This window comes from Lytechinus variegatus, chromosome 6 (assembly GCF_018143015.1).
Source record: "Lytechinus variegatus isolate NC3 chromosome 6, Lvar_3.0, whole genome shotgun sequence".
NCBI lineage: Eukaryota > Metazoa > Echinodermata > Echinoidea > Temnopleuroida > Toxopneustidae > Lytechinus > Lytechinus variegatus.
This window is the reverse complement of record NC_054745.1, coordinates 10710174-10722720: the sequence shown is the minus strand read 5'-3', so window position 1 is coordinate 10722720 and position 12547 is coordinate 10710174. Positions and strand designations below refer to the sequence as shown.

General features: G+C 36.2%; 1 protein-coding gene across 1 annotated transcript; it reads right to left on the bottom strand.

Annotated features, from left to right (window-relative positions):
* Positions 1-3373: 3373 nt before the first annotated feature.
* Positions 3374-5371, bottom strand: LOC121416820. Its single transcript, XM_041610333.1, has one exon. It carries the CDS (start codon positions 5369-5371, stop codon positions 3374-3376), a length of 1998 nt encoding a protein of 665 aa, XP_041466267.1.
* Positions 5372-12547: the final 7176 nt, after the last annotated feature.

Here is a 12547-nt window from a genome sequence, read left to right as displayed (position 1 = left end):
CGGGATCTCCTGTAATCTCTCCCTCCCAATTACTCATAATATAAATATTAAATTTCAAACTTTGTTCTATTTTAATCTTTTTATTATCAGGAAACAAAACACCCTGCAATTAAGTGCTTGGACGGTAACGATTTAATTGGTTAAATTAAATCAAAGTTAAGTTTGATTTTTCGTTTGAAAGTAAAGAAACGTGGTGAGTTCTTTAAAGACTCATCTGGAGGATTGAACAAATGAGAACCAGTTTAAAAGATAGTTTTCTGTTCAAATAATGTTCTCAACAAAGGAAGGTGTTAAATGATGATAATTTCCTTGTTGGACAGATATGGAAATGATAATTTGGGGTAAATGATAAACTTAGAAACTTGGAATGGGTTGAACCCTATCTAGGCCGGGGTACTTTGGGAGTTCATATGACCGGGGGGGGGGGGGGCTCCCAGGCCCCCCTTGAGATCTCGTCCGTCGACCGCGCGATCGCACCGAAAATTGGCACACGTGTTGTCTGGGATATAATCTACAAAATTTTGTAGTAATTTATTTCATGCAAATTGGTATTAAATAATTATGGTAATATGTGCCTAATCAGTTTGCGAAATCATACTTTTTCCTCTGACTCCATAAATATAGCTCCAAATGTTCTAATTTTCGGCATAGACACTCATTGTGGTGTTCTCAGCAAGTTTACATGAATTGTGATATCAGATCAATTTCTTATGTATTATATTGTTTGTTTTGCAATTTCTTATGTATTTCATTGATTTTTGGACTTTTTTTAATTGTTTTTCAATGAAATTCGTTGAGATCATAAACAGCATGAAGTACATACATTTAGACCAACAAAACTAAAAATAATGAAACATTTATGATTTTTGGTTGAAAACACAATTTGAATTTGTACACGAAATTGTTTATTGTTTATTCAACAAGGGGTAGCCCATTCAACATCAGTTGATCTCCCATGGGGCCCCTATACACAAGAAGGTAAAACAAAAAATATTCACAGATAAAACATTCAAAATGACATAATATATGCAAAAAAAATGCAATATAAGCAGAATTGCGAATACATCAATAATGGACATTGTAAAATCAGAGAGATTATTTCAAACATTCAAATACATGGATTTTACAAAGTAGCGGGTGCCATCGAAAACCTTGATTATCAATCGAACTGAGATATTTTTTAAGATTGTATTTAAATGACTGTAAAGATGACGATTCACGTATGATGACCGGCAGGCTATTCCACAGTTTTGGAAAGGCGTAAAATAAGGAATGTTTGCAATAATCAGAACGAACCTTCGAATAACAAGATCGTGTCTGACGAATGGGTTTTGTTAAGATCCTGAAAATAATTTGAGTAGTATTCAGGTGCGAGTCCATGAACACATTTATAAACGAATATATATCGAAAATACATGATTCTGCGCTTGAGCTGCGTCCAATCAAGATTTGAAAAAAATTCTTTAGATGGGGTATATATGTGACATCTAAGGATCAAACGGGTTGCTCTTTTTTGGAGCTTGGTAATTCGATCCACATGACATTGAAAACAATTTCCCCATCTCACAACAATAATTCATGTGTGATTCAATAAGGCACGTATATAATGATTTCAGGGTATCATTTTCTACAAAGGAACGAATTCTTTTTAACATAGCAAGTCCAGCAAATATTTTTTTACAAACAGAATCACGTTTTTGAGAAATTATTTATAATAATAATAATAATTGTAAATTTATATTGCGCAATTTCTATTTGGATATACTCAACTGCGCATTACAATACATAACAGATAAACAGAAAAACAATTATTAACAGGATACGCAAAAATTTTAAAAGTAAAATTAAGTTCGCTAAATTAATCGAAGAAAATAAGTAAAGATTAATTATTTCTACAAAATACATAACCAAAAACATGAAAAAGTGACTTCTTTTTAAAAAACTATCTTGAAAGAGGTGGGATTTCAGTTTGGTTTTAAATAAGTTGACAGAGGATGCATTTCTTATTGAGGAAGGGAGACTATTCCAGAGTTTGGGTGCAGCACTGATAAAGGCACGGTCACCTAGTGTGATCTTTGTTTTACATGGTGGGAGACTGAGGAGCATTGTGTCATGGGAACTACGAAGCCTGTAAGACTGGGTGGGTGACTTTAATTTAAGGAGTTCACTGAGATAGGTGGGGGCCATGTCATGTAGTATCTTATATGTTAGGAGCATTATTTTGAATTTGATTCGCTGACGTACTGGAAGCCAATGTAGATCGTTGAGTAGGGGCCTTACGTGTACATGGGAAAATTTGGGGGAATTACAAATGAGTCTGGCACATGCATTTTGAACACGCTGTAATTTGTTTATCTGAGAATCTGGTAAGCCAAAAAGTAGTCCATTACAATAATCCAACTTGCTTGTTACAAATGCATGGACCAGTGTATTAATACATGTGCTGCTTAAATATTTTCGGATATGACGTAAGTTGTAGAGATGATAAAAGGCAGTTTTGCATGTTTTGGATATGTGGGTTTCCATGTTTAGCTGCGAGTCAAACCAGACACCAAGGTTTTTTGCAACCATGGTCTGCTTTACTACAGTATTTCCAACTGTTATGCAATCTATATTTAATTTAGACACTTGCCTAGGTGCTCCAATAATAAGAAACTCAGTTTTGCTATCATTGAGTTTCAACTTACTGCTCAACATCCATCTACGAAGTTCCTGTAGACAGTGTTCAAGGGCCAAAACACAGGACTGTTCTTGTTCCCTGACTGGGCTGAAGGAAATGTATAATTGAGTGTCATCTGCATAACAGTGACAAGATATTTTTTTCAGAGTATGCTTTGATAACCGAAAAAAGCCTACTAGAATAGAGGGAAAAAGGAGTGGTCCGATCCTGGACCCTTGGGGAATGCCCCATCTAACGTCAAATTTCTTTGAGGTAATGTCACCAAATGATATTTGTTGCTGCCTATCGGAAAGGTAACACTGCAACCAAGACAAAGCAGAGTCTGTTATCACAAAATCAGTTTCCAATATTTCAGCAAGTATACTATGGTCAATAGTGTCTAACGCAGCACTAAGGTCTAAGAATACTAAAAAGGTAACTTTCTGTTGGTTCATAGCCATTAGTAAATCATTTTTGACTTTTAGTAGGGCTGTTTCTGTACTGTGAAACTTCCTGTAAGCTGACTGTGTTAAGGGGAAGAGGTTGTTACGATCGAGATGTTCCTGAATTTGAGCAGTGACTGCCCCTTCAACCAACTTTGACACATATTGAAGGTTACTTATTGGCCTGAAGTTATTGAAGTTTACTTCTGAATTAGGTTTCTTTGGCACAGGCCTAACTAACGCTAGCTTCCAACCCGAATAACACTTGGCATCATGTAATGAGAGATTTATGATTTTCGTAAGCACAGGTAGTAAGGTATCTCGAGAGTACGTGCTGGTTAGAAGCAGAAAAGCATCTCTGCAAACCATCAACACCAATCTGCTCTTCATGTAACAATGATTCAATATCACAGTGAATTTTTACTACTTTTTGTTCAAAAAAGTCTCCTAGTCCATTAACAAAATCATAGTTGTCAACACTAGGAGGTATGACAAGATCACTCTTTGTCATGTTCAGTAAGGACTTTGTTATGCCAAAGAGTTTCTTTTGGTTTGAGCTATTATCAGTGATACAATCAGTGTAATACTTAGAACGGGCCTTATTCATTACGTATAATGTCCTATTTCTAGCTGTCTTAAAAGCATTAAGGTCAGAGACAGATTTGGATTTTCTCCATTTCCTTTCAGCCTTTCTTCTCTTCTTCTTTTCCATCCTTATATCATCGGTAAACCATGGAACTCTAGGACGACTATTAACACTCTTTAAGCACATAGGGGCATGTTTATCTAGGATAGACCGTAAAGTGGAATCATATGATGAGGCTAGGTCATCAAGAGAATCAGGTGGATTTAAACAAAGTTCAGATGAGGCAAGGTCATTATTAAGTGCATCTAATCTAACATTGGATAGCTTCCTATATGACACCTTATTCACTGGCAGAGGAGTTCTACAAACATTAAGGGTACAGAAAATGGACATGTGATCAGACACCAAGGAGTCCGACCAAGGTGGCTCTAAAACAATGTCATCAGACTGTCGAGTAATGATCAAATCTAAGGTATGACCTGACACACGAGTAGCTACTTTAACATGTTGAACACATCCAAGAGATTCTAACAAATCTCGAAACAATCTTGAGTCATAATTATCAATAACATCAACATGAATGTTATAGTCCCCAGTCAAAATTATAGGAATGTTAGACATCAGGTGTGGCTGAATAAACTCGCTGAATTCAGATAAGAACGTAGAAATTGGGATGCGGTGATTCTCGGAGTATGGTGGTCTGTAGAGATTAACAATTCTGAGTTGGCATGAACCAAAGGTGATGTTATTTACAGCAAATTCAAATGACTTCGTTTCACCAGCCTTTACCTCATGAACATCGATGGTATCTTTGTAAAGGAGACCTGTTCCTCCCCCTCGACGACAAGCCCGTGGATGATGCAGGAATTTGTAACCTGGAGGGACGATGTCATTAATGACTGCTGCGTCATTCTCGGTAAGCCATGTTTCGGTTATCGCGTATAGATCGGCTTTACTGTCACGAACATAGTCCAGAACTGCTGCTGACTTATTTCTTAATGACCTGAAATTGACAGTGCAAAGTGTAAGTGATTCCTGTCCAGCAGAATTGATGTGAGATCGCGGTATCTGTACAAGATTGCTGATACCTCTGCTATGACATCCTGAGTGTTCGATAGGCTGGTTATGCCTTGGCATAAATTCGACAACAGGAATATGGTGTTCTGCAATGCCTGCTTCTGTTGCAGAAAGAGCAAGTGACTGTTGTGTATCATGGTCATAATGAGATGTCTGAAGAGGTGATGTACATGTTACTCTAAGTTGAGATCGCGCCTTTGTCTGCTGACCCCCTCTGGTTCCTCTACGAGTTGCCCTCCGACGATTAAGTCCAAGGGACTTGATGATAGAATAAACATTATGCGATAGCCGTCTATTACAGTCCTTCTGGATAGTAATTAGACTCTCACGACTGTACTTAGGCTGTGCATGAGTGTGAACAGATTCCTCACTAACATTAGCAGTCGGCCCAGGGTTCCTATGAATGTCTCCAGCTTTCAGTACTTCAATCTGGAAGGAAGCATAGCTATTGGAATTGTACAGAATTCTTCTCTTAAGAAAGTGCTTCCTAATGAGGGGCTGCTGAACAAAGTTAGGATTTAATGATTGAACATTGTAAGTCCAGGGTTCATTCAGATAAACTGGAAGACCTATTATTACCAGTAAGAGGAGATGGATGCAGCCCATTGTGTGGGAGAAGCAATAGGATTAGTCCTCTATTCAAGTCCTCTGTTGTATTTAAGTTCAAGTAAGGAGTATATACATGCATAAAATGATCCAAGCATGGCCTCCTGACTCAGTCACAAAATAAGTCAATGTCATCAAAAAAATTCCATGAAATAACTCACTTCAACCTTGCTGATTTGTTCCAGAAATAGTCTACCAAAGTCCTGGCATATGTCTCTGTCAGTTGGTTGCAATCTTAAAACATAGGATGCAGTATAACTGACAAAATGAAATAGAATTCTAAGAGCTCTGGAGGAGTGCTGCAATCATGCGCTTTCTATTAATGTAACAAAACGTTGCGTAATTTTGGGACCACGTAACCGGGTGACGCAAAATTGGTTTCAAAAGTTACGCAAGACGTGAAAGTAAAAACTCAGTGAGCAGCGTGGTCCAAAGAATCACCCCCCTCCCCCGAACAGCGCTTTTCTTTATTAGCTTTATAAGTGGTAAACATTTAATCAAGAATGGATTTTGAATTTTCACAATACAATTTAAAAATGATTCAACGCGCCCTTATCGATATTTGATTTAATAACTTCTATCTGCTCTTAAACTTGTTTTCGTTAATACATTAATCCCTTTGAGAGAATTCTGCGTACGTAAACGCCCCTGGTGACGATAGATCGTTCCCTTCCCACAGGGGCGGTGAAAGTGGGGGGGGGGGGGTCACTGGATACCATGTGGACCGTGTAGGGCCCATATGGGTCAAGATGACGTCCATATAGGCAGCACAAATTTAGCGATTTCATACTATTAAATTCAATCGCAATTTCACTCCCACAATGTTCAGTCGATGGTGATAACGATGATTTACATTAAAAAAATGATTATTCCACACAAAGCATTTACACTATACGATATATTTTTTAATCATCATAGGCCTAAATTCCATATCTCGTTGTTATTCCCTACATTCGAGGACTTGGAATGAAGGGAACGGTTTTTTTTTGTAAACTAAAAGCTCATTTCTTTATTCAAATGAAAAAAAATAAACGTTTTACGTCAAACTTACCCTGCCAGTCATGTATTTCTTTGACAAGCTTGTTGAGAACTTTGTAGACAGCTTGCGGATTCCGACCACTGAGAAGAGAAAAATATAATATTTTATTTATTTATTGATATCTCGAATGTGGAAATGTTGGGTAAAAAAAACTTCACAATAAGAAAGGGGCAGAGATTGAATAACTTATATACAGCTTACTGTTGTTTATAAACGAAAGCTTCACAATCACAGACGGATCATTTTTTTTCTCATTCGTCTTTCTTTAATTTTTCTTGATCTTTATTTTCTTTTACTCATAGTACGTTTAATGCACAGGGATCAGAATCGGTATTGCACACTTGAATTTATATTGACTTATTTTGTATATTGCATGCTTTCTAGCACTAATCTAAGTTATTTAGAGTCTGTTCAATGTCGATTTTCCTTTATAAAGAGCAACATGAATCACGATTGAAAACTCAATCACAAAACGTGGATATAATGGAAAACAAAAGGTGTTTTCAATATTCCCCTTTCCAGTTTTTTAAAAACTAAATTTCTTTTAATTGCGATAGGGAGGAAAATTTTGGTCTAACTACGCTCATGAAAGATACAAAATTGAAAACGATCGAAAAGTTATCAGATATATATTTTTGACAGTGTACTGTTTGTGTTTTGTGATTTATAGGTTTTCAATCATGACCCATGTTGTATAGATGCGCGGACAAGCGTTCTTGTAGTTTACATATTCAGAAAAGCCTGAATACTTATTCATTTATTATACACACAAAAACACACACACACACACACACACACATATATATATATATATACATACATATATATATATATATACATATTATATATATATATATATATATATATATATATATATGTATATATATATATATATAATATGAATATATATATATATAGATATAAACATATATATATATATATATATATATATATATATATATATATATATATATAATATGAATATATATATATACATATAGATATAAACATATATATATATATATATATATATATATATATATATATATATATATATATATATGTATATATATATTTATTCATATATACATTTATTCTCGAATATTTAGCATGGCCAGCATAGAACAAACATGCAAGATTTATATAGTAACCATATTTTACGACGTCCAAACAAAAAGAAAACAAAAAAAATGCGTTAGGAAAAATCAATTGCCAAAGAAAACCATACTTGTATATAAATATGAAAAAATAGTAATGTTAAAAATGGTTTTCCTATGGCTCTGTCATTATTATAAAGACATTGAAATATGATGTGAAGTCCTTGGAGAGAACTATGGAACACTTTGTCTAGTGAGGGTCCATTTAGATTTTTAAAGTTGATTTCGGACCGTGCCATCCATGTGCGATCTAATACTAAGTGCGTTGCCCTTTTATGTAATCTGTTCAGCATATCATGATTTCCTTCTGATCTGCTAAACCAAACCCAATAAAGTTTGGGAAGTAGGCAATTATTAAAGTAAAGTTTGTTTCTGCGAATAGATATTGCTTAAAGCCAAGGCAATTATCGATTGTTACACCCAGAAACCTCATTATATTTATACACTCTAGAAAAAAGCCATGGATATTTGTTTATTATATAGGTGATACCTATTACTAATGTTTTTTTGGAGCCCCGAGAGACACCTACATTAATTTATTTTGTAGATAACTTCTCATTACCAATATAAAAGAATTGTTTGCAGTTTTCCACACAGTTTAAGTTTATTGGGGAGAAGTTAATAGTCTACTGTGGCGAAACCATGGCGAAAACTAATGAACGCAACCCAGTTCAATCTCCCATCACCTACCGGTTTCGACTAGCGATCAACTATACAAATCAGTCTTTCATTTAATGATTGGTTGAAGATAATAATCATGAAAAAAACGTGGACAGACCAGAAGAGGCAGTAATTAATAGCTCCAACAGTTTTGCAGATAAATTATAGTGCATTATATTCTACTTTCTCATCTACAGAGCTACATACATCACTGTGAACATCACATTAAACATGCCGAGGAAAATTTAATTTAAGTAAATCGTCTATTGTGGCGAATTCGCACTAATACGATTGGATGCAACATCGTTCAGTCTTCCACAATCTACCAGTTTCGACAAACCATCAACTATGCAAAGCAGCCCTTCACTTAATCACCGATTCAACGTTTGAAAAAAGAAATACGTGGATAGAGCAGATGGGGCAGCATTTAATTTTTTTTACAGATAAGTTATCATTTTAAGCTGCAATCCTACACGGGAGATCATCCATAGGTTTTACCAAAAAATCATCATGATCATGGCTGATCAATAGTGCATTATATTCTATGTTTTCATCAACAGAGTTATAAACACATTGTGAACATCACATTATATGTCGACGAAAATTATTTGATACTGTTGTCCATGACTTGCTTTTGGATCGTTTAATAAGCTGTGACATAAGTGGTGTTTTACTTGATTGGTTTACATCTTATCTTCATGAAAGATCACAGTTGTCCAGATCCAATACGATATGTCATCTCCTGTTAACCCTTATTTCGGAGTTCCGTGATTTCTGTCCCGGCAACAAAATTACTCCAGACAGATCATTGTCAGGACACTCAAGCATGAACAGCAGAACAAGAGGGCAGAATAAATAGCTAAGCATCGTCATTATTCATTGAATTGTATAAATCTGTTGCAATAGATTTACAACAATAGAGGTTTTTTAACCCTAATTCTCCAGGGAAGGGGGGCATAATGCCCCCCCCCCCGTCAATTTTTGCGATATACCTGCTGCGCAAAATCTTTTGACCTCGTCGCTCGCTGACTTTTTATTTTCAAGTCTCGTGCAAATTTTTAGACCAAATTTGTGACGCCCGGGTACGCGGTTACGACATTACACAACGTTATGCAAGTGCATGTGAGACCCAAAATTGCTCGTAAACGTGATTTCATGTACAAATCCAATGCGAATTGTGTATTTAGCCAAAATTCATAAATGTATCATTATTTCTACTTTTACTGATTAAACTTGATTTACTTTGCCTTGTTTATGATCAGAATTAAGTCTGGAACGATTTCCATCGAAAAAGAACAAGAAGTAAAAAAAAAACGAAATACATGAAAAAAAATCGGTCTTGGTACCATAATTTTTTTTCATTCACAGTTGTTAGAAATGCTATTAAGAATATTTTCACCAAAAATAGCATTCTAGGAGCTTTATTTAGTGAATTAGATCAAAAGGTATGATTACATGAATAAATTGACTCATAACTAACTCATATAAAATAAAAATAAATAAATTCAGTGAAATTTACCAATGCAACTGCGTAGATTACGTCATTTCCTACCACCATGCAAATTTTCGTTGTGATCGCGCAATCCACGGCTAAGATCATAAGGGCATAATGCCCCCCCCCCGAATGACAAAAATCAAATTACCCCAGGAGATGTAGGGCTAAAACCTAATTATATTGTAATTGATATTCTGTAAGCATGGTCACACATGCATGGTTTGCAACTTTCGCCAATTCGGTGCCACTTGCTAGATGTTCGTCATTGTGCGTTAATTGCCACTTTTCGCAAACCTCAGGGACGGTAACGTTAGGGTCCCTTTACACAAAAGTTAACGATAAATCATACACTTGATTTTTAAGTTTGATTGTATATTATAGTCAATAGAATCAAACGTAGAAAACTGTTTTAAAATCATTGATAAGCTTCGTGTTACAGGCCATATAGACATTCCCGACAAAATTGGTCTGCTCCTTCTACACAAGCGATATGCCTCTAGCACACAATGTAATGGGCATTACGTTTTACTTCCCCCAGAAATGAGGGATTTCCGGAGGAACACTTCCATGGTTGAGTGGATATCAGGCGCGACCATGGGGTTTCGAAAATCACCCTAAACAGGGAAGCTAGTCTTTTCAGGTTTTGAATATGCATCACTTAACAAGTGTTTGGCTTGTGACACCCACAAGTTTTGGAAATATATCCCATTTTTCAGTATTTTAATCATCATGAGGAACCAAATGTGGCTCTGGAAAGTCGTCCTAAATCGGATATATCGGTGTTACCAAAGTACCAACCAGAGTTTCGCACACGAAACGCATATTGAATGTTTCTGTTGCAGATGTGAAACGAAAAAAAAATATCATGTCACACAATTTGCATTACAGGACAGAGCTTTAGTCTCTTCCAAAATCAACTACCGTCGTAAATAAGTGTTCGCGTTCTCCAACGAAAGGTTGCGAATACGTTATACCAACGTTGTCTGTTCATCCGATTGTGCTTCGATAATTTTTAAGCATGTTTGCATTGTGCGCAGAGCTTGACGTATGACTCTACACGCTAAACGAACGCCTGGCATGAGAAAAGGTCTCTAGACCAACGCCATACATACATCGGGAATACGCTTAGTATTCGTATCAGGTACGGCGGCCAACATCTGGCCCACATGAAACGCGCAACGTGCTTTTAACACTTTCCCAGTGAACATGCAGCGAATTGAGCGAGTGCTCAACGGGTCTCTAGCGCACCCAACGTCCTTTTGCTCAACAGAAAGATGTATTTATACTCGTTATGTGTGACGAACCACTTGTGGGGTAAATTTAAACCTATTCTGTGGTGTGGTCTGGGATCTTTTGACTGCAGTGTATGTTCCACGTAATCAAAGATTCTTGCGAACTTATTAAAGGCCGGTCACACTCAGCCCGAATATCAGCATTCGGGCTGAGTGTGACCGGCCTTTAATAAGTTCGCAAGAATCTTTGATTACGTGGAACATACACTGCAGTCAAAAGATCCCAGACCACAGGATAGGCCTAAATCTACCCACAAGTGGTTCGTCACACATAACGAGTATAAATACATCTTTCTGTTGAGCAAAAGGACATTCTGTACCAAAGTCACTGTCCGGGGCCTTGCGCCGCATATTCCAACCATTTTTCGCGAGTGAATGTCTTGCACAGCAGAATAAACACAAGCAGCTATATGGCACTGGCTTCGGTCTTTAAATGGGAAAAACTCTCGTCCAGGAACCAACAATGGTTTAAAACTAATTAATTTCTGACATGCCCCCCTCCACCCCCTAAGAATGGGGGAGGGGGGATGGGCAGGAATGACAATGACCGACTATGAAATAAAAAATAAGATGAATAATTCTTCACAAAGGGAGAAATGACCTTGACCTCTATTGAAAAACTCTTTATTGATTTCATATCTTTTGTGATATCAAATGACAATCTCATATGAGCTTCAGTTAGTTTGATCTAGTATTTTTGAAATAATGAAAAAAATATTTATTGGTAATGAGTTTAACTGAAAAAAATTGTGACCTTCATCAGCAATCTTTATAATCATCATATAATTCCTGAAATAAATTATAAGTAAATAAGAAATATAAAATGCAGAAACAAATGAGAAATAAAGCAATGATGATAAATTATGTTAATTTCTACGTCTTCGACCAGATGCTTCTTATCATGCTTATTAAACTCATCATATATATATATATATATATATCTCCTACTCTTTTCCAACATATTGAATGGCTTGGAATCCACAGAAAACATTATAGGACACATATTGCTCATAGGGACAGGAAAGGGGGTTGTCAGAGAAGAAAAATCCCTTCAAATTCCACACCGTCTGGTATCCCTGATCCTCAACGTTTTCGTTTTGCTTCGTGGAATGCACATTCTATAAATTCTAAGAACAAGTCTACTGCTCTATGTGACTGTATTATTGGTCATCAATTGGATATATTTGTCTTGATCGAAACATGAACTGGTGATCATCGTGATTCTCGCTTTCTATTAAGAACACACTTCCTAATCACTCGTTGCATCACTTACATGCGGTCACTCGAGAGCTCATGGCGTTAGTGTTCTCCTTCGTGTTGGGTAAGATGAAACTCAATGTTTGTCAAAATTATAAATCTTTTGAAGATTTGGACATGAACATTATTTCCATGAGTACTTCATTCCGTTTAGTTGTCATTATCGACCCCCTTCCTAATAACAAGAATAAACTTACTAGTGCCATGTTTCTAGATGATTGTGGTAGCTTTGCAGAATCACTTTCGAAACAACCTTGCAAATTTCTTCTGGCTGGA

Coding starts and splice junctions, on each gene's coding strand:
- LOC121416820 (XM_041610333.1), bottom strand. CDS start 5,371: ATGGGCTGCATCCATCTCCTCTTACTGGTAATAATAGGTCTTCCAGTT.